Source organism: Xenopus tropicalis, chromosome 8 (assembly GCF_000004195.4).
Source record: "Xenopus tropicalis strain Nigerian chromosome 8, UCB_Xtro_10.0, whole genome shotgun sequence".
Lineage (NCBI taxonomy): Eukaryota > Metazoa > Chordata > Amphibia > Anura > Pipidae > Xenopus > Xenopus tropicalis.
In genome coordinates this window covers 137,122,271-137,144,874 of record NC_030684.2, presented here as the reverse complement: position 1 = coordinate 137,144,874, position 22,604 = coordinate 137,122,271, and the positions used below count along the sequence as shown (strand labels likewise).

The following is a 22,604-nucleotide window of genomic DNA, read 5'->3' as shown; positions in this document are numbered from 1 at the left end:
TGACCATACACGGGCAGATTTCAGCTGCCGATTTGAGTCCTTCACACCAATCGGTGTGTATGAGGCACCTCCGATGGGCCTACCCAACCGATATCTGGCGTAGAAATGGGTAGATCTTGATGGGGCAGGTCTGATTTTTTCCCGTCGGATTGGGGACCACATTGGCTCATTGATGTCTTTGGATGGCCCATATACCTGCCATTTTAATTCGATCCACTGGGACATATCGGGAGATGATCCGCACCGATTATGGCCACCTTAACGGGTGAAGATACATTGTGGTGTCCATCTTCTTTCTGAAGGTTACAAGATAGGAAGCCCTTATCTCTAGGACACCTTCAGTCCTACAACTGTGTTTGTACTACATGCATGTATCTGAGATGCTTACATTGTGCCTAGCTTGGCCGTGGGATTACTTGTAACTGAGCCGGCCTTATCTTGTTCTTAGCAACATATTTCCAGGCTGGTCGACAAATGATCTGGAGGTTCCTGGAACGTCCTCCTCACAATGGCCGCCTGTTACTCCAATTCACCAGGCTTCCCACGCAGCCTTTCCGTCAGGGCTGTGCTTTGTAACCCGTGGCCGCCTCATTGGCTCTGGCTCGGGCATTTCACAGATAATATACTTTTTGTCCATTCGGGTCTCATACCTGAAGTTCTTTCTCCGGCTGTTTACAGCGCCGGCAGTTGGAGAATAATGGGCCATTGTTTTAGCCCCGTACGAGGAATTCCTAATCCCTTTCATACTTCAGAGGCTCCTGTGAAATACAATGACATGCGAGTGGTAATTACCTAGTAATAGTTTCAGGGCTAGTAGCCTGGCTTATCTCAACGTGGCCAGAAGTGGCAATTATTTCATGCAAGTAAATCCAGCCTCGAGAATCCAGAGGGGAAAAATAAAAAATAATTAAGAAGAAAAATTGCAAAATAACATTAGCGCTTACAAGAAAAGGAGAGATACGGTTTCCCCGAAACACAAGCCTTAATATGGCCCTTGTGGCAAAGAACTTAAAGGGGCGGTACACCTTTAAATTAAGTTTAAATATAGAATGGGCAGTTCTTAGCAACTTTTCAGTTGGTCTTGAGTTTATTTTTTTATCATTTGTAAATTTGCTCTTCTGACTCTTTCTACCTTTTCAAAAGGGGGTCACTGACCCCGGCAGCCGAAAAAACTATTGCTCCGTGGGGCTACAATACATTGTTATTGATACTTTTTATTACTTATCTTTCATTCAGGCCCACTTTTATTTATATTCCAAGTCTCTTATTCAAACCACTCACTGGTTGCTAGGGTTTATTTGGAATTTAAACAGCTACATGGTTGCTAGAGTCCAAATAAATCCTAGCAACCAGTTAGTGGTTTGAATAAGAGACTCACCAGTTTGGAATTTAAACGGCTATATGGTTGCTAGAGTCCAAACTGGAGAATCTCTTATTCAAACCACTCACTGGTTGCTAGGGTTTATTTGGACTCTAGCAACCATATAGCGGTTTAAATTCCAAACTGGAGAGTCTCTTATTCAAACCACTCACTGGTTGCTAGGGTTTATTTGGAATTTAAACAGCTACATGGTTGCTAGAGTCCAAATAAACCCTAGCAACCAGTGAGTGGTTTGAATAAGAAACTCTCCAGTTTGGACTCTAGCAACCATATAGCTGTTTAAATTCCAAACTGGAGAGTCTCTTATTCAAACCACTCGCTGGTTGCTAGGGTTTATTTGGACTCTAGCAACCATATAGCTGTTTAAATTCCAAACTGGAGAGTCTCTTATTCAAACCACTCGCTGGTTGCTAGGCTTTATTTGGACTCTAGCAACCATATAGCTGTTTAAATTCCAAACTGGAGAGTCTCTTATTCAAACCACTCGCTGGTTGCTAGGGTTTATTTGGACTCTAGCAACCATATAGCTGTTTAAATTCCAAACTGGAGAGTCTCTTATTCAAACCACTCACGTGTTGCAAGGGTTTATTTGGACTCTAGCAACCATATAGTGGGTTAAATTCCAAACTGGAGAGTCTCTTATTCAAACCACTCGCTGGTTGCTAGGGTTTATTTGGACTCTAGCAACCATATAGCTGTTTAAATTCCAAACTGGAGAGTCTCTTATTCAAACCACTCACGTGTTGCAAGGGTTTATTTGGACTCTAGCAACCATATAGTGGGTTAAATTCCAAACTGGAGAGTCTCTTATTCAAACCACTCACGTGTTGCTAGGGTTTATTTGGATTCTAACAACCATGTAGCTGTTTAAATTCCAAACTGGAGAGTCTCTTATTAAAACCACTCACGTGTTGCTAGGGTTTATTTGGGCTCTAGCAACCATATAGCGGTTTAAATTCCAAACTGTGGAGTTATATTCAAAAACTACAAATAAAATTGTTTCAGAATAGTACTCTCGACAATTTAATGGTGAGCAGCAATGGGCACCACTATGGCTCCACAAAATGGCACCCTATGGTACCTAGCGTAACACTGTGTTGAGAGTATTAATACTCTCGTATCTCGTATGGTTGAGCGTTTGGGCGCCAGGACCCGCCGGTTATCGCTATGTGTGTGTCGGTAGAGGCACTTTCCATTCATTACGAGGGCTGACAGGGCTGGACGCAGAGGATAGCGAGCCGATTGGTGGGTCAGTATGAAGCGACAGTAACGTCTCTGTGCGCTGAAGGGGTTGAGCCGAGGTAATGAGCTCGCCGGGTGCGTGGGACTCGGAGTCTAGAGTTTCCAGTGTTTTGCTTCCATTTCCAGAGCAAGGAAGTCATTAATAACGATTAGCCTCAAATTGAGCCTCGGCATATCCCTGGCTCCTCGGGAATCCGCTCCCAGCCAATGGGCCCGGGCCGTGCCGTCTGCCAGCGTTAGTGCCAATCTCTGGGCTTTACGGGCAGTTAGCACTCGGCCTCCTGGATTTGCAGCTCTTAAACTATTCAGCATGTGGGTGCCAGATTGTCCACTGATGAGCAATCAGATTGCTTTAGGTTTATATGTGTGGTGGGGCTGTTATTATTGCTACTCCCTGCTGAACATTCCTTCTCTGTATATTTGTATTTATACATATGGGTAGGGGGTGCCATAGTGTTTCCCTTAGACAGTACAGTATGAGGGTACAGCTTATTGTGTGCCCAGAACATTCCTTCTCTGTATATTTGTATTTATACATATGGGAGGGAGGTGCCATAGTGTTTCCCTTAGGCAGTACAGTATGAGGGTACAGCTTATTGTGTGCCCAGAGCATTCCTTCTCTGTATATTTGTATTTATACATATGGGTAGGAGGTGCCATAGTGTTTCCCTTAGACAGTACTGTATGGGGGTACAGCTTATTGTGTGCCCAGAGCATTCCTTCTCTGTATATTTGTATTTATACATATGGGTAGGAGGTGCCATAGTGTTTCCCTTAGACAGTACTGTATGGGGGTACAGCTTATTGTGTGCCCAGAACATGCCTTCTCTGTATATTTGTATTTATACATATGGGTAGGGGGTGCCATAGTGTTTCCCTTAGACAGTACAGTATGAGGGTACAGCTTATTGTGTGCCCAGAACATTCCTTCTCTGTATATTTGTATTTATACATATGGGTAGGGGGTGCCATAGTGTTTCCCTTAGACAGTACAGTATGGGGGTACAGCTTATTGTGTGCCCAGAACATTCCTTCTCTGTATATTTGTATTTATACATATGGGTAGGAGGTGCCATAGTGTTTCCCTTAGACAGTACAGTATGGGGGTACAGCTTATTGTGTGCCCAGAACATTCCTTCTCTGTATATTTGTATTTATACATATGGGTAGGAGGTGCCATAGTGTTTCCCTTAGACAGTACAGTATGGGGGTACAGCTTATTGTGTGCCCAGAACATTCCTTCTCTGTATATTTGTATTAACCCCTGTTGTCTTTTTTGCAGGCCTGACATACATGTGCCCTGAATGGCATCTTTGCTGCGGAACCTCCATGCTGAGCCACACCGGACAACGCACTGCTTTCCATCTTGCAAGTAGCCAATCAGCATAAAGATGTGCTAATCTCATCATCTTCTCCCAACTTCCTGCGTGTTTCATTGGGTGAGTTCCCTGTCCCCATATCACTGCTTCCTATAGAGATCTATGCGAAATGCGTCGCTTTAGGCGCAGGTACCGCTGTGGTAATAACTCTGCGACTGCAGCTTTACCCAGATATACTTATTCTTGCCATTATTATATGGGGCTATAGCTTATTGTGTGCATAGAATGTCACAGGATCAGTTCCCCTTTAAATTACCTTTTGGCACGATGCAATGATAGTCTGAGACAGTTTGCAGTTGGTCTGCTTTTTTTTTTGTGTATCTGGGGGGTGGAAATTCCTTGTTGCTGATGCATTTTAGTTCCGGTACGACGTGTGAGCCAAACCCAAGATCGGGGGGGGGGGGGGGCTCGCTTCTCTTCTCTTGGTCAGGCTCTTCCTATTAGTTGGACATTAAAGGGTGGGGGCAGAGGGGGTAAGGCATTGGCTTCTAAAGCCTACTCACATTTACTTGAAGGCCCCCCCTTCCCCGCTGCTCGACCCCCTTTCTTTAGCCAAGAAAGCTTAGGCCTCTAGCACCCGACGCGTTTCGCTTTGGGAAACTTCTGCCTCTTTCTTTTTTTGTAATGTGGACTTTGAACTGGGAGGAATGGAACAAACTGGTATTTCCAGTTCTCCTCGGTGCCAGAGCGTTGGTTCTACACCGACTCTCCACAATGGAAATCCTATCCGCTTGAGTTGCGCTGCGGCCCTCCGGGGGCCGGTGCTTTGGCTCCTTTGCCGACCGTGTATGAAGTAGGAGGAAACCTGGGGGGCAGACCTTGATATGCATTGGTGTCGGGTATTTTTCTTTCTGGAATTGTCCAGAGGAGAGCGTTAATGGCTTTCTGCTGCAGGCCGAAGTGCATTCTAAGCAGCCGTGCCATCTGCATCTATACAGAAATCTAATTGGGAAGTTAAGGGACTGGTTTAGCGGCCCTGGTCAGCTCTGATTTACAATGCTGGCCCAATAGCTGGCCTAGTCCTGGCTTTCAGGGGTGCCTTGTGGGTAAAATGGTGAATGAATGGGGATGAATCATGGAAAGCGGTTGAATGCTTGCTTGGCCTTTCTGAGCAGTAACGTTTGAGAGAAGTTTGGCCAAGGTGCTGAGGCCCAAGTGCGGGTTTGGACAGGTAAGGGCGAAGACACATGGGGCAATTAATTCAGTCGTGGCGACTAACAGCCCATAGGGGTTAATCTCGTCGCCATGACAATTCACGTTCCCAATTTCGTCCTGCAGGTTAGTCATCGCAACTTTTCGGAAAGTCGCAGCAACTAATCGTCCCATGTGTCTTCGCCCTCAGACTTCAAGCAGGGACCCCGCCCACTTTAGTGATGTAACAGTGCTGACCCCTCCCCCTGCGTCGGCTGATGCTTCCCATGTATGAAAAGTTAATCCGGTCGTTGCGGGCTCAAAAAGTAGATATAAAAGATATCTATTGGGTATATTTCCCCTTTAACCAAAACTTTCCTTACCCCCTTCCAACTTTTTATTTTTTTTTATACTATTTTTGTCTATGAAATACAACTGAAAGTAGTTCCGTTTTATTTTTTATTTTCCTTATTCATTTCAGGATTGAAATAAGATAAAACTTCCCCCCCTTTTCATTGCTAATTAAAAGCTTCTCACAAAGCGGCTCTGTGGCCCCCGGAGGGGTTTGGGGCGTAGCTGCCCTTTGGCGAGTTTTTATTCTTGGAGACGTTTTTATATTCACGCTCCCTGGAGAAATCCGATCCGATCGGCGGAACAAAAGGGAGAGAGGTTACAAAAATGGGACTTTTTTTTTTTCTTTTTTACTTATTTTTTTTTTTTTTTTTGTCTCCCACAAACCCCCCCCCACCCATTTACTGCAACTTTCTCCTCCCAGATTGGACTCCCATTCCCTGGCTGGGGAGAATGCTTGCCGGCCCGAATGCTATCGCCTTGGAAACAAGTGGTCAAAGAAAAGGGGAGGGCGTAGGGGAGAAAGGAGAAGAGGGCCTTTGTGTTGCCATGGTAATAGAGGCAAAAAAAATTCCGGCATTCGGGACAAAAGCCGGGCCTTGACAGCAGCACCCTGACCCTGGCTCTTCCTCGGCTCTTTGGGAAAAGGCAGGAGGGGATTGTCTCTTTATGCTTCAAAATGGCGTTTCCATGGTAACCCGGCCTAAACAAGACACCTCCCCACACACACGCACACCCCACTGCTTTCTCTTTGTGGCATCAAAGCCCATTTCTCTAGGTGTGTGGTGTCGTCAATTTCTCCCCCAAAATGTCAGCATTCTTTTAGATAAAGGGTAACTAACCTTCAGTGGTTTTATCCCATTGTTGTGCCCTGAGACATAGTCCAGCCCTAAACTAATGCTGCTGCCTAATCCGTGGTTTATTTCCCCTTTAATAAGGCCCGTCGGAGTGTAAGGCAAGTGAGTATGGTGTGTGTGTAAACACAGACAGGGCCTGATTGGCTGCCAGGGAGAGTTAACCAAAGAGTTGCCCCGGGGGGGATTGGGAAAGCAGAGATAATAAGTTCTCACCTGTCGGCGTGGGATGTTCCAATAGCAGGGGGGAGGAGGCAAGTTGGGGCACAGAGAGATGGGCCTTACTGTTCCCGTGCCTCTGGCCCAGTTTCCCTGTGGTGCTGTGGGGGGGGGGGGGGGGTACATTCTGGGTTGCCTGCTCCCTGGCCCCTGTTCAACTGCCTTCTCCCTGCTCCTCCACCTCTTCTTCTGCCTTCTTCCCCACACATAATCCTCTGCTTTCTCCTGTCCCCCCTACACTTGGCCTACCTTCTCCTTTCCCCCCCCACTATTGTTGTGGTACCTTCCCCTTCTCCCCCCCCCCCCCCCACTGTCCTTCTTACGTCTCCTTCCCCCCCCCCCATTATTGTTGGGGTGTCTACCTACCCCCACCACTGTTTTACTGAAGTCTTCTTCCCCTCACTATTGTTGTTCTCCCATCTCTTTGCCCCCCCCCCCCCACTATTGTTGATACCTTCTCCCCCCCCCCCCAATTCTTGGGGTACCTTCTTTACCCCTCATTATTGTTGGGGGTACCTTCTCATTTCCCCCCATGTCATTCTTATGTCACATTTCCTCCCACTATTGATGATCTTCCATCTCCTTGCCCCCCGCTATTGATGATCTTCCATCTCCTTGCCCCCCGCTATTGATGATCTTCCATCTCCTTGCCCCCCGCTATTGATGATCTTCCATCTCCTTGCCCCCCGCTATTGATGATCTTCCATCTCCTTGCCCCCCGCTATTGATGATCTTCCGTCTCCTTGCCTCCCCCCATTTTGTTGGTCTTCCTATACTAATATGTATGTGTATGTATAACTTTATTAATAAAGCACCACAAGGGTACGCAGCGCTGTACAATCTTACAATATACACAATTACACACAGGGAGGACAAGTGTTATAATAAATACAATAAATAAATATAAATACACGGAGTAAGTGCCATGTGGTATGAGACACAGTAGGAAGGAGGTCCCTGCCCCGTAGAGCTTATAGTCTAATATTGGGGTACCTTCTCCTTTCTCCCCCCCCTATTGTTGGTCTGCCTTTTCCTTTCCCCCCTGTGGGGTTGGCCAGCCCTTAGGGGGTTAGTTGTATTGGAACCCCTAGCAAGGCATAACAAGGGGGAGTGGTCAAGGCATGATGTGGCCAAAATCCAACATTTTGTCCAGGGTTGCCCCCCCCCACCAACCTTTCCACCCAGCTGAACCCTTACTGTGTTGCCCAACATGGCCGGTGATTCCCTTGTGCCTCCCCTGTGCCTCACTGCTTGTCATTACCCAGAGATCATTCATCTGCTAACGGATCATTCAGCAGCTTCCTATTAGCAGCCAATCGGCACGAGCACTGACAGATTCCCGTATGAACACACCCTGAGTCCATTATCCATTTATTGCTCCAATTATATATATGTAATCACCTAACAATTCCTCAAGTGTGATCAGTAATTAATTATATTGTGTTTGTATTTGCTAATGATCTGCAGAGCCCCCGACTCCCCCCAAGCAATTCCCTTCTCTCCATTCATACTCTCCCTCCTTCCCTCACAGGCCTCGGATTTTCTTATGAGCGGGGACCGGACAGCCAATCAAAATAGAGTCCCTAAAGGTTAAAGTTGACTTTCTGAAGGTGCCTTTTGGCCTGAAGAAACCAGTGCTGAAAGAGGCAGTCGCAGTTTTGGCTTCGACACAGGGGTCGGGGGGACCCAAACCCGCCAACGTGGAACGGCACAAAAGCCGCTACTCTGAAAACATGGACAACGACTCCCAGTACTCGGGTTACTCCTATAAGTCCGGCCACTCCAGGAGTTCCCGAAAGCACAGGTGGGAAAGGTTACGGGGTACCCCTGGAACTATAGCGGGGGGACTGTTACCCCAATGTTTCTATATATCTGTAACCTTGTTATGGGCTAAGGGGGCCCAGCCTGAAGGCCAGTTAGGGGGTGATTTGGGGTGAGTGCTTATTTGTGCCCTGGGTACCCCTGGAACTATAGCGGGGTGACTGTTACCCCAATGTTTCTCTATATCTGTAACCTTGTTATGGGCTAAGGGGGCCCAGCCTGAAGGCCAGTTAGGGGGGGATTTGGGGTGAGTGCTTATTTGTGCCCTGGGTACCCCTGGAACTATAGCAGGGTGACTGTTACCCCAATGTTTCTATATATCTGTAACCTTGTTATGGGCTAAGGGGGCCCAGCCTGAAGGCCAGTTAGGGGGGGATTTGGGGTGAGTGCTTATTTGTGCCCTGGGTACCCCTGGAACTATAGCAGGGTGACTGTTACCCCATTGTATGATTATGATCCCGCCTCCTGCCAGCGGCTCTCCCCATTGGCTGCTGATATAAAGGGGAAACATTCCTATAACAAGACATAACATGACGGCAGTTTGATTCCAGGTTCTTTGGGAAAGAGCAGGCAAGGGAACATTGCTACTTTGTGGCCAGCCAGCCAAATCTAAATAGCCTGTGCCCACTGGTAGGGAGGTTCAGGCAGGGCTGGGGGTTCAGTATGGGGGTCGGTTAGGGGTGTATATCTGTAACCTTGTTATGCGATAAGGGGGGTACTGAACAAAGGTTGAACCTCCATGTTGGGCTTGAACTGAAAAGGCAAATGCTAAGCTGGTGTAATTCTTCATTTTGCAGAGATCGGAGGGAGCGGCACAGATCTAAAAGCCGAGAAGGAAGTCGCGGTGATAAGTCGGTCACAATCCAGGCGCCAGGGGAGCCCTTATTGGATAATGAGTCAACGAGAGGGGAAGACAGGGTACGTTTGGAAATGAGATTGTTTGATCGATTGGTCTCTGATTACTTTATCTAAAAATTGCCTTGGTATTAGGTTGGGTAGGGCAACATAGCCTGTACAGAGAGATACCATAAAACTATGGCACATAGGGATTCCCCTGTACTAAGCACAATTCAGCAGGAACAGCCCCCTAAGTTTGCTCATAGTCTGTACAGAGAGATACCATAAAACTATGGCACATAGGGATTCCCCTGTACTAAGCACAATTCAGCAGGAACAGCCCCCTAAGTTAACCCTTAGGTTATATTCAGAGGGGAGTGATATCTTTGGGGGACCTCCTGTCTCTGTCCCTGGGATCCATACAGTGAATATGCTTGGTGCCAGGCCTCTCTGTAGCTCAGACACTAGCGGTGCAGATATGGAAATGCCCTGACAGGTCCTGTAGGTAATTATTTTCCGCGGGTGTCTGCAGAGGTAATTAACGAGAGAGCTTATTGATTCCTGCACCATTTATCTGCTCTCCCGGCGTCTCCGGCCGTGCCTGCCATGCTGCGGCATTAACGAGCCCTGCTAGCCAGCCGAGTGTGTAAGCGAGATGTGCCCGGGGCCCTTACTGGCTTGGCTCCGAGCCAACGAGACGGTGCGAGCTGCTCTGCTAGGAAGGCTAATTGGTGCTGCCTTGTGATTGGTGCCCGGTGATGTCATTGTTGCCAAGCCATGTCAACGGCGGGAGTTGCTGCTTCACTCATGTAGGAGGCTTATGGTGTATGCTGCCTCCTGCCCAGTGCATTGTGGGAAAACAGTTATAAAAAAATATATATTTAATATTATAAAAAAGATTGTTGGATGTTCATTGTATGTATATACAATCTTTGGGGGTTTACCTCTTTAAAAGTGTCCCTATGGTAACTCCCACCCTTATGTAGAGCTGTAGGTACATAAAAAAATGGAAATCTGTAGAGGATCCAGATTATTATTATTATTAGCACTAAATTGTATAAACTCAGTTACAAAAAATGAGTTCTCTGATTGGCTGCCCTCCAAGGCTAACTGGATGGGGCTTTAGAGGGGCAGTTTCTTTGTTACCTTCCGATTAGGTCAAGTAGAACCGAGGTATGTTATTACCCATAAGGTATAAATAAGCATTGGTGGAACTACATAAGAGGGCGTGGCTAATCTGATTCTGGCAACCATGCCAACAGGGCAGTGTAGACCAGTCAGGAGAGAGGACTAAGCAGCCCTTGTCCAACATGCTCTTCTTACCTACCCAACATGTATGAGTCGACCTTATACTTTATTTTTTTTGTACCACAGGATGATAACTGGGGGGAAACCACCACCGTGGTCACGGGGACCTCCGAGCACAGTATATCCCATGATGACATCACGCGCATCACTAAGGACATGGAGGACAGCGCCAAGCTGGACTGCTCTAGACACCTTGGGGTTGTCATTGGTGGAGCCTTGGCTCTGCTCTCGTTCCTGACCCCAATAGCCTTCATGCTGCTGCCCCAGATCCTATGGAGAGAGGACTTGGAGCAATGTGGCACAGCCTGTGAGGGTCTCTTCATCTCCGTGGCCTTCAAGCTCCTCATCCTTCTACTGGGCAGCTGGGCACTGTTCTTCCGCCGCCCCAAAGCCTTCTTCCCAAGGGTGTTTGTTTTCAGAGCCCTTCTCATGGTGCTCGTCTTCCTCTTGGTGGTTTCCTACTGGCTCTTTTATGGAGTACGGATACTGGAATCCCGGGACAAGAACTACCAGGGGATTGTACAGTACGCCGTGTCTCTGGTGGATGCCCTGCTGTTTGTCCACTATTTGGCCGTCGTCCTCCTGGAGTTGAGGCAGCTTCAGCCTCAGTTTACCGTCAAGGTTGTAAGGTCAACAGATGGAGCAAGTCGGTTCTACAACATTGGGCACCTAAGGTAAGAGATTTTATTTTTATATCGGTGACAGCTGCCATTTTGTTTCCCTTAGATGGCACAGTATAAAACTGTAGCTTATTGGCTGTCTCTTAAATACCTTGGATTAATCATGCCAAAGAGTTGTCTTTGCTGTGGACTGTTCCATTTTTGACCTTGTGGCTGGTCATACCCCGAGTGACATTAGCCTGCACACCTTGAGTTTTAGGTCATGCCTCTTTTCCTATCTTTTTGTTATTATAACAACAACACAACAGGAGGGCTATGGGAAGGAGCTAAGGAAACAAACAAGACAAGGCTGAAATTGATCCAGCAATATCCTTATACAATCTAGGGGGGGGGGATTAAAGCAAATAGAATGTATTAAAATTTTTACCTGTTAATATTTCTATTGGACAAATATAAGAGGAAAGATTCCTTGCACTTTTCGGGTTATATGAATAAGGCCGTTTATATTAATTAAGCCTACATGGCCAATAAATCACCTCGGTATGTTACATTGGGCGTAGAGTGCTCTGGTCATTATTTGTGCCCACCTTCCTTCTGTGCTCTCCTTGCGTTTGCCTCGTGCTACGTGTTTTTTCCCCTGTCCTCATTTTTGATTCTTTCTTGTTCTCCCCTCCCCCTGGTGCCCCCTACCCCGTTTGTTTCCCTCTCACAGTATCCAGCGAGTTGCCGTATGGATTTTGGAAAACTATTATCACGACTTCCCTGTCTACAACCCTGCTCTCCTGAACCTGCCAAAATCCATCCTGTCCAAGAAAATGTCTGGCTTCAAGGTCTACTCCCTCGGCGAGGGTGAGATGCTCTGCCGCCTGGTCTTCTCCTAGATTTACCTTTGTGTCTTCTCCCCTGTTTCCTTCGATACCCCCCCAGTGTTTATGAAATGTCTCTTCTGCTTGTTCCTGGAGTTCATACAATGTTGTGTTAGCTTAGGAAGGAGAAGTGCAACCAACTAGAAGATCCCTACTGTAGAACAGACAGCTAGAAGAACCCTATTGCAGAACAGAGAGCTAGAAGAAACCTATTGCAGAACAGACAGCTAGAAGAACCCTATTGCAGAACAGACAGCTAGAAGAACCCTATTGCAGAACAGACAGCTAGAAGAACCCTATTGCAGAACAGACAGCTAGAAGAACCCTATTGCAGAACAGACAGCTAGAAGGACCCTATTGCAGAACAGACAGCTAGAAGAACCCTATTGCAGAACAGACAGCTAGAAGAACCCTATTGCAGAACAGCCAACTAGAATAACTCTATTGTAGAACAGCCAGCTAGAAGAACCCTATTGCAGAACAGCCAGCTAGAAGAACCCTATTGCAGAACAGCCAGCTAGAAGAACCCTATTGCAGAACAGCCAGCTAGAAGAACCCTATTGCAGAACAGCCAGCTAGAAGAACCCTATTGTAGAACAGCCAGCTAGAAGAACCCTATTGTAGAACAGCCAGCTAGAAGAACCCTATTGTAGAACAGCCAGCTAGAAGAACCCTATTGTAGAACAGCCAGCTAGAAGAACCCTATTGTAGAACAGCCAGCTAGAAGAACCCTATTGTAGACCAGCCAGCTAGGAGATCCCTATTGTAGACCAGCCAGCTAGGAGAACCCTATTGTAGACCAGCCAGCTAGGAGATCCCTATTGTAGACCAGCCAGCTAGGAGATCCCTATTGCAGAACAGCCAGCTAGAAGAACCCTATTGCAGAACAGCCAGCTAGAAGAACCCTATTGCAGAACAGCCAGCTAGAAGAACCCTATTATAGAACAGCCAACTAGAAGAACCCTATTATAAAACAACCAACTGGTAATGTTGTTTGACCACAGACTGCTAAATCCTCCACTGTATCCTACTAGTCGGCCCAGTGAATGGATACCACACAGTGACCACTATGGCCCATATAGTCATATGACTAAAGTAGTTAGAACTGTTTTCAAGAACAACCTACTGATGTTGTTTGACCATTCATACACTGTATCCTACTGGTGGCCACTATGGGCCATCTAGTCATATGTATTAAGCAGTTAGAACCCTATTTTAGAACAACCAGCTGATGTTGTTTGACCCTACATACACTGCTGACTCCTCCACCATATCCTACTAGCTGGCCCGATGGATGGATGGATGGATGGATACTGTCCAAGTGGCCACAATGGGCAATATAGTCCTATGAATAAAGTAATTTTCAGGTGACCCTGTTCACCGACATAGAAGGCAGCCTTTATTTTTCTCATTTCACAGAGAGACAGAACCGTTAGGGAGGAGCATGTCCCCATTTTTATGGCTTTTACAGAAAGGCACCCAGCGATTCTTTCTGCACCTTTAGGGCAGCGGGTGTTGGGTATGGGAAAGTTGTTAGCCGCCACTTCAAAGCTCTTCCGTGCTCTCGTCTCTCCGCTGACATGTAGGATAAGTGGAGGCTGCGGGCTGCCTTTCAAATTAATTCCTTTTAAGCCCCTGTATATTTCTGTGTTTACTTTTCCATTATTATCTGCCATTTCTCTCTGCCACTTCCCAGTATCGCCTAGGAAACAAGTTATAGGGCAGCCATCTTGGAATCTAGTCGGAAGGATGTTCAGCTACATTTTGTCCATTAATGGTCATCAGACTGGGTCTATGGATGGGCTAGTAAAATGCTGGACAGTTGTCTGAGGGTTAATTGCCTTTCGGAGGCACGTAAGGCCTAATGCTACAGGGTGCCTTGGGCTTTAGGGTCACTCCAAGGTTGCCCAGTACTTGGTTGAGAACTAGATGGCTAATTAATGAATACCTTCTGCATACAAGAGAAATAAACTGGGCCTCTTGCTTAGCCATAGCTTCCTTGCTTTTCTTCGCCTCTGGGTTTGCCGCTTCACTTTAATAACGGAAGCCTGTGTGTTCCTTCAGAAAACACCACCAACAACTCAACGGGGCAGTCCCGAGCCGTGATAGCAGCCGCTGCTAGAAGGCGAGACAACAGCCACAACGAGTATTACTACGAGGAGGCCGAACACGAGCGGCGGGTCAGAAAACGGAAAGCCAGGTATGGTAAACCGCATTCTGGTGGGATTGTGCTTCAGTTGTCGCAAGTAGCATTGACCCAACTTCTACAGTGGCTCCTCTTCAGCTCTGTTAGGCCAGCCATAGTCGAAGTGGCCCTATAGCGTTTGTTAAACTTTTGGGTCGTTTGTAGCAATAGCAGCTGGCCATTTCAAAATATATAGACAAGTTGTAGGCCGACCTGCCATTCCATTGGGTCTCGGTGAGTTTGTATGGCCTTCTAACTGTGTGTATGGATGCCTTCCGTTGGTATGTGTGACTGATTTAACCCCCGTGTCCAATAACTCAAAAGCCATATTGACTTCCTTAAGAGCTATGACCCACACAGTGTTTTCACCATAGTCCTATAATGGAAGTAGCCAAATTGGTTATCATCTATTTCCAAGAGGTGCCCATCTATCACCAGCAGAGTGGTTTTCATGCATTTTATTGGTTTATTTTATGTATAGGGATCAGTGATGGCCGTTATGGGCATTTTGACCAATGTGGGGTACTGTAATGGTCAAAATGGTGCATGTGTTTATAGATAGGCTGTCGGCTGTGGCACAGGGCTCCCCTAAGCATGAAGCAACATGAAACTTTATAGAAGGCTGAAGTTAGGCAGTTAGGGTAAAGCTGGCCATACACACACCGATAATATCGCATGAAACCTCGTTTCGTACGATATTCGGTGCGTGTATGGCAAGTCGGCGAGTCGACCGATATCGCAGAAGGCTGCTAATATCGGTCGACTCGCCGATCGGGCCGGTTAAAAGATTTTGATCGGGCGCCATAGAAGGCGCCTGACCAAAATCTGCCTTCAGCGCTGAATCGGCAGAAGGAGGTAGAAATCCTATTGTTTCTACCTCCTTATCTGCCGTTTCAGCCCTGAACGGTTAGTGGCTGATTGTAAGATCGCAAATTGCCACGTGTGTGGCCACATTAAGGGTAGCACAGATTGGCTAGTAGGTGTAGAAAACCTGGCATAGTAGGCACAGGGCCCCCATGAGCATAAAGCAGGGTGAAATATTAGTAGCCTAATCCAGTGCCAGACCAACAGGGAAGTGGGCCCTAGGCTAGCCCACTGATGTCTTCCCCCGTGATGCTTTCCTCTTGTCATCTGTTCCTCTGACCCCCAACAAACCTACCTAGCTGTGTGCCTAGTGCCCCCTACTGTTGCACCCTAGACACATACCCCTTCTGTCTTCCCCTGGTTCTGGCCCTGGAGAGCCCAGATGAGCCAGTGATCACTGAACCCGGTAAGAGAAGAAAGCCTGGGATAGACACTGGTGAGATGGGGCATCATTAGTCAGATCTGTTGCAAATAGGGAATGGGGCTTCGGCGTGTCATTGGGTTTTGTATCTGTGTGTGTGTGAAAGCTAAAAAAGAAGCGATTGTTGGTTCTCGCCTTTCGTTCATCTCAAATAATAGTCTTGGAAAAGGAGTTGAATTGATGCTGCCTCTTGTTCCTACCAGTGGGTCTCCATTTATTGTTGAACCACAACGTGCATGGCGCTCAGCAAGCCATTTTCCCTAAATTTCTCCCTTTTATCCCATTCCACCACAAAGGCTTACCATTCACACGGCCGCACCGCTGACCTCTCCGTTCCTCCCTTTCTCCCTCTAATGAGGGCTTTCCCCATTGACAGGGCCTTCTTGGCAATTAGACTTTGTGCAGAAGCCCGCGGGGCAAGCTGTCAGTGGCTATCCATCAGAGCTAATCTCAGGCTTAGGGTTGTGTCATTCTCCCTTGAAATAACACTGCCAAAGAAGAAGGGAGAATTTTTGAAGTATTTAATCTCAAGGTTGCTCGAATATTTCCAAATCCGAGGCCAACAAATACTTTGCCCTAATCCTGAAGATTTTGAGAGATCAGTATAAGTGTTATGATTGGCTTTGTTCTATCCTACGACTGACGATGTCTGGCCCGACGGGTTATTCACTGTTTTTGTTTGTTCCAGGCTGGTGGTAGCGGTGGAAGAGGCTTTCACGCACATCAAAAGGCTACAAGACGAAGACCAAAAGAACCCCAGAGAGATCATGGACCCTAGGGAGGCAGCTCAGGCCATCTTTGCCTCTATGGCAAGAGCCATGCAGAAGTACCTACGGACAACCAAGCAGCAGCCGTACCACACAATGGAGAGCATTCTTCATCACCTCGAGTTCTGCATCACCCACGACATGACTCCAAAGGTCAGTTGTCCGAGTTATCAGAGCTGCTTAAATGAGGTTCTGAGGGTCTGAAACCCTCCCGTAGCCAGGGGCCAATAAGATCCTTCCACATGCTGCATCTGGCAACCAGGCATCCAGTTGGGCACAGTGTCTGGTTTTGCCTGTAAACAACTTATAATTAATTCCCACTTTCACATTTCATGGGCCTGTCTAGTTTCTTTTGCAGTCATGTGATTTTAGCTAGAATCACATGACTGGAAAAAAATAGAAAATACGCAAGCGGGGATATTAGCTATAATTTATTATGTTACATTTTTTTGGCTTACGGCACACTGAGCAGACTTCAGTCTTACGGGCATGTTTGCAAAGATTGGAGATAAATATCACTGGTGGTGTTGCCCATAGCAACCAATTGGCATCATTATTATTATTATTAATATTAACATTTATTTACAAAGGGCATTCGATTTAAACAGTCACCTACGAGTTAATAAAAGGCTAAAGCAAAGATCTGATTGGTTGGTACGGGCAACATCACCGATGATATTTATCTCCAATCTTATTAAAGATAACACATGTTCTAAAATGCACCGAAAAGGTCCTGCCCCCTTCCCTGATAAATAAGGGCAATTTGCTCAAAGTAAGATAATGAGCTCTGTATAGGCCAGACCCTTAAGGTCCCCATACACGGGCCGATAGAAGCTGCCGATATGGGTCCCTTGGACCGACTCGGCAGCTTATCTGCCCGTGTAGGGGTAGAAACGAGCGGACTGGCTGACCGATATCTGGCCTGAAATTGGGCAGATCTCGATTGGCCAGGTTAAAAGATTCAGTCGGATCGGGGGCCGCATCGGCTCGTTGATGTGGTCCCCGAACTGACTGCCCCATTGCCGCCTACATAATCCGGTCGTTTGGCCCCAGGGCCAAATGATCGGATTATTATTTTTTTTTTTTTAACTTCATGCTCCCCAATATCGCCCACCCGTAGGTGGGGATATCAGGGGAAGATCCGCTCGCTTGGCGATCTCGCCAAGCGAGTGGATCTTACCGTGTATGGGGACCTTTAAGGTGCCCATACACCTTCAGATCCGCTCGCTTGGTGATGTTGCCAAGTGATCGGATCTTCTCCCGATATCCCCCACCTATGGGTGGGCGATATCGGGAGAATCCAGGCTAATTCGATCGTTTGGCCCTGGGGCCAAATGATCGAATTATTATAACGACGGGTATAGTCAAAGTCGGTTCCGACTAGATTTTTTTAACCTGCCAGATCGATATCTGCCCGATTGCAGGCCCGTCGGTGGTGCCCATACACGGGCCAATTAGCTGCCGAATCGGTCTAAGAGACCGATATCGGCAGCTAGAATTGGCCCGTGTATGGCCACCTTTAACTGCAGCTTTTGGTTGGCTTTTGAGATCTGTGGGCTGGTCATTTTGATCTACCAGCTTCTCCTCTACTTGGCAGAACCAGGACAAACCCCCCCCCCCCCCCCATTATATATATATATATATATATATATATATTACCTAATTTAAGGTGTGCATCACCCGTTTAAAATGCCCCAGTGTGTTCTGGTTTGTGTGTGCTTACTTGTCCTATAAGCACTGAAACCGTTTTACTCTGTTTCATTCACTTCTCTTTGAGCGAATATTATTGCCCGCTGATGCCTATTGGCTGGCCCTATCAAAACTTTCCCATGGAGGTGCTAAGCTGATGTAGGCCACATTTCTTAAGCTGTGGTTTACAGGCAGAACCTCGTTAATCAGAGTCCCTTCCCGCTCGTAACCCGATACGAGACTTTCCGCTGGGCGGCGGATAGAGAAGCGCGTGGCTGCCCCCTGCTGTCCGCTCGGATGGGTTTCGGAGTGGTTTTCACGCTTCCCGGGCTGTATTTTGTCTCCCAGCCTTTACTGTACGCCGAGCTGAAATATTTCATGAAATATTCATTGTTTTCATTTATATTTAATTACAGCCTCCGCGTTCATTCCGTGTTTTGTGTTAAGCAGATGCATGTTAATCGCACCCCCAGGCCTTTAGTGGAGGGTTGGGAGAGGCGCTGAAACCTCGCAGCTCAGGAAAAATAAAAAGATCGTAAACCTTTAACGTGCGTTTCAGTGGCGACGTTAATGTTATTTTTCCCTCTTTGCTTTTGTTGCTCGTTTAACAACCTTTGCTGATGGTTTAAATGTGCTCCATTCGACTGCTCCATAGAAATATGTGTATCCTCTACGTCTTTCTGTAAAAATGGCGCTGTGTGGTGTCCTCATTTATAATTGGTGCTTTGTGAGTCTTAGACTCATCGACACGTAGAAGTCCGTGACCTGCCCATTATAAGATTAACGCCAACTTGACACCTTGGACCCACTCTTACAGCAATAAGATATAGATAATGGCAATAGTTCAACAAAAAGTCAGGCCTAATCCACACTCTTCTGACCCAAACTTGACCAGCGAGTCAACCTGCTCATCTCTGATGTCACCAAAGTGGGCGGGGCCGGATGGGTAGCTAGATGACCCGACAGCATTTGGTTGGAGGAGGACTTAAGGTGGCCATATACGGGCTGATTGTAGCTGCCGACATCGGTCCCTTAGACAAATTCGGCAGCTTAACGTCCTGTGTAGGGGCACAGATGACGGGCCTGCCCGACCGATATCTGGCCTGAAATCGGGCAGATACCAATTGGGCCGGGTAAAAAATTTAGTCGGATCAGGGACTGCGTCGGCTCATTGATGCGGCCCCCGAACCGACTGCGCCCATTAGCGTTGTTATAATTCAGTCGTTTGGTCCCAGGGCCAAACAGCCGATTTAGCCTAAATCCGTCCGATATCGCCTAACCATAGGTGGGGATATCGGGAGAAGATGTAGCCAAGCGAGCGGATGGCCATCATGTATTGTGACCTTAAGACTCATCGACACGTAGAAGTCACCAGGGTGGGCAGGGCAGGAGTGGGTATATAGATGACCTGACAGCATTTGGTTGGAGGAGGACTTAAGGTCCCCATACACGGGCCGATTGTAGCTGCCGATATCGGTCCCTTAGACCCATTTGGCAGCTTATCGGCCTGTGTAGGGGCACCAAAGACGTGCCTGTCTGACCAATATCTGGCCTGAAATCGGGGAGATACTGATCGGGCAGGTTAAAAAATTTAGTCGGATCTGGCTTGTTGATGTGCTCCCTAATCCGACTTCACCTATACCTGTCGTTATAATTCGATCGTTTGGCCCCAGGGCCAAACGACCGAATTAGCCTGGATTTGCCCGATATCGCCCACCTGTAGGTGGGGGATATCAGGAGAAGGGTCCGTTCGCTTGACATTGCGAAGTGAGTGGATCTGAAGGTGTATAGGCTGTGTTGATGTCATATTGGTGAAAGCCGTGGGCAAAGTCTGGTCCACCACCCACCTGCAATATGCCAAGCCCAATTCTGTCTTCCCCCCTCAGGTTTCTGGCCAGCCTGCGCATCACTAGTGGCAAATAGTATATGTTTTTATTAGGACCCACTGGTGGACTGATAAAAGTTGTCCTAATCTGGGACCAGGCCCACCAGCAGGCCAGTCTGACCAGGATTCCATGTGGAAATAGAATGTTGGTTGAACCTCTAGTAAGTGGTGATGTATAAGGAGGTACCTGGTATTTAGGTGTAGATTAGAGTCACTGTATGCCATTCTCAATATCATGTTGACTGACATTTTTTTTTTTTCTTCTTTAAAATGGACAGGCTTTTCTGGAGCGGTACCTAGGCCCGGGCCCAACTATCCAGTACCACAAAGACCGCTGGCTGGCGAAGCAGTGGACATTGGTCAGCGAGGAACCTGTAACCAACGGTCTGAAGGACGGTGTTGTGTTTGTTTTGAAGCGCCAAGACTTTAGCCTTGTGGTCAGCACTAAAAAGATCCCCTTCTTTAAGCTGTCCGAGGAGTTTGTGGACCCCAAGTCTCACAAGTTTGTCATGAGACTTCAATCAGAGACCTCGGTTTGAAAGACACGACCCGCTGGGCAGGTGGAAAGAGATCTAAAGGAAACATGTTGGTGGAACATGTTGTCTCAAAAGCGCCCTTGCACAATCTTTCCTGCTGGTGGGGACTTCCTTGGGTCTCCACTTCTGATTGTTAGATGCCACCTTGGCAACGTACCAACCCAGGATTTACTGCATCTTCCAACTACCATGCTCCATTACTCTCTTTACGCAGGGATCGTACAAGACAGAAGGGAAATAAAGCTCTTTCTTCCAAATACCAGTGTGCCCAATGGTTGTCCAGTATCAGGAGCCGATAAACACTGTACAAAACTTGACCGGTCCGTGGTCCCTCCTCTTCCTACCATCTCGCAATAATTGCCTTCACCGATAAAGGCCATAAAGGATACAACTATCTCTTGCCAACGTTCAAGGGCTATCCGTTTATTCTACATGTTTTGTACCAACCTACCTTCCTGGTGCTGGCCCCAGAGGGTCCCGTTCTCACCCACGACAGACTCCATTACTCCGTGGCACGTTGACTCGAGGACATTCAAAGCAACTCGAATAAAGGCCAAAACGGCCGATTTCCAGGAAAAGACTTCTATCCACCCACTTCAAGAAGCTGACGTTTGGATTGGGCAGGATGGGTTGTGGGACCTAAAAGGGATGGTTCTACTGTATTTGTTGACTTCAGTAGGGGGTTGTTTTTTTTTTTTGTATTTTCCAGCCATTCTGCTCAATAACCACTAACCTTGTGGCACTATTATTTTATTACCCTCTTTGTACAAAATTTTTCTACTTTTGTTGAGACACTTCGTAAAAAAAAAATAAAAAAATAAGGCCCCCATTTTGTAATTGCGGAACATGACGTATTTGCTCTTCTGGACTGGATTCCCGACTCCGCCTGCAGAAGGGCGTGGCCTTGTCCTTGCTGCCCACTGTGAATGGGTGAGAGGATCTGAAGGCGTGGCTTGCATTGCCTATGCAGTTCAATCATCGACACCGACCAGGGAAAACAAACAAAAATGACTATTGAACCGGCTGTTACATTCCAGGCCCATGATTATTCTGGATTGTTCTTCACTACACAATGCACTAGCAAATCAGCATTTGTTTACATCACACGTGGCCAGATTTATCGACGGAATTGTTATTGGGTATCGGGTATTCAATTTGAAATTCCCTGACAGTGGGAATTCCTAGTACCGCGCTTTTTATTTAAGCCAAGGGTCGTTAGTACTGTTTTTTAAAAAGGCGTTTTTGTTGATTTCCCCATGGCATTAATTCTCTGGAAAGTTCCAAATTGCGGGGGGGGGGGGGGGGGGGGAAATAAAATTCCGCCTGTCTGTTTACTGTTCAGGTTCAGATTGTTACTGTACTTTGCGAGTGGAACCGAAGACTTGTAATGTTTGTAGCCTCTCACCACTGAAGGACGTCAATAATAAAGTTGTTTTTACACTACCTAACTGTGATTGGAAGGATCCGTTTATTACCCAGGAGGGGTGGCTGGGCCAATACAGATATTTTTTTTTTTTTTAAATTAATCCAGAAACAAAGATAAGATTTCAAGATTTGAAACGGAATTTAGCCACTGAGCGATTGTGTCTTTGGGTTCTTGCAACATAGTAACATAGTAAGTTAGGTTGAAAAAAGACCTATGTCCATCACGTTCAACCATAATGCCTATATATAACCTGCCTAACTACTAGTTGATCCAGAGGAAGGCAAAAACCCCATCTGAAGCCTCTCTAATTTGCCGCAGAGGGGAAAAATTCCTTCCTGACTCCAAGATGGCAATGGGACCAGTCCCTGGATCAGCTATCTCCCCTACCCCTGTATTCCCTCACTTGCTAAATACCCACCCAGCCCCTCCTTGTACCTATATAATGTATCAGCCAGTACGACTGATTCGGGGAGGGAATTCCAGAACTTCACAGCTCTCACAGTAACAAACCCTTTCCCAATATTTAAATGGAACCTCCCTTCTTCTAAACGGAGTGGGTGCCCTCGTGCCCGTTGGAAGGACCTACTGGTAAATAAAACATTAGAAAGGTTATTATATGATCCCCTTATATATTTATACATAGTTATCATGTCCCCCCTTAAGCGCCTCTTCTCCAGTGTAAACAGACCCAACTTGGCCAGTCTTTCCCCATAACTGAGACTTCTCATACCCTTTACCAGCTTAGTTGCCCTTCTCTGGACCCTCTCTAACTCTCGTTTGAGCACTGGAGACCAAAACAGAACAGCGTATTCTAGATGGGGC

General features: G+C 47.0%; 1 protein-coding gene across 1 annotated transcript in view; it reads left to right on the top strand.

Annotated features, from left to right (window-relative positions):
* Positions 1 to 21,804, top strand: part of vangl2 (VANGL planar cell polarity protein 2) — a 53,184-nt gene extending 31,380 nt beyond the window's left edge. Inside the window, 8 exon segments of the mRNA NM_001032310.1 lie at positions 3,906 to 4,062; positions 8,089 to 8,361; positions 9,176 to 9,296; positions 10,590 to 11,197; positions 11,856 to 11,992; positions 14,074 to 14,209; positions 16,168 to 16,399; positions 20,099 to 21,804. Coding sequence (NP_001027481.1) covers positions 8,291 to 8,361; positions 9,176 to 9,296; positions 10,590 to 11,197; positions 11,856 to 11,992; positions 14,074 to 14,209; positions 16,168 to 16,399; positions 20,099 to 20,359 — 1,566 coding nt within the window. The 5' untranslated portion in view covers positions 3,906 to 4,062; positions 8,089 to 8,290 and the 3' untranslated portion in view covers positions 20,360 to 21,804.
* The last annotated feature ends 800 nt before the right edge of the window (positions 21,805 to 22,604 follow it).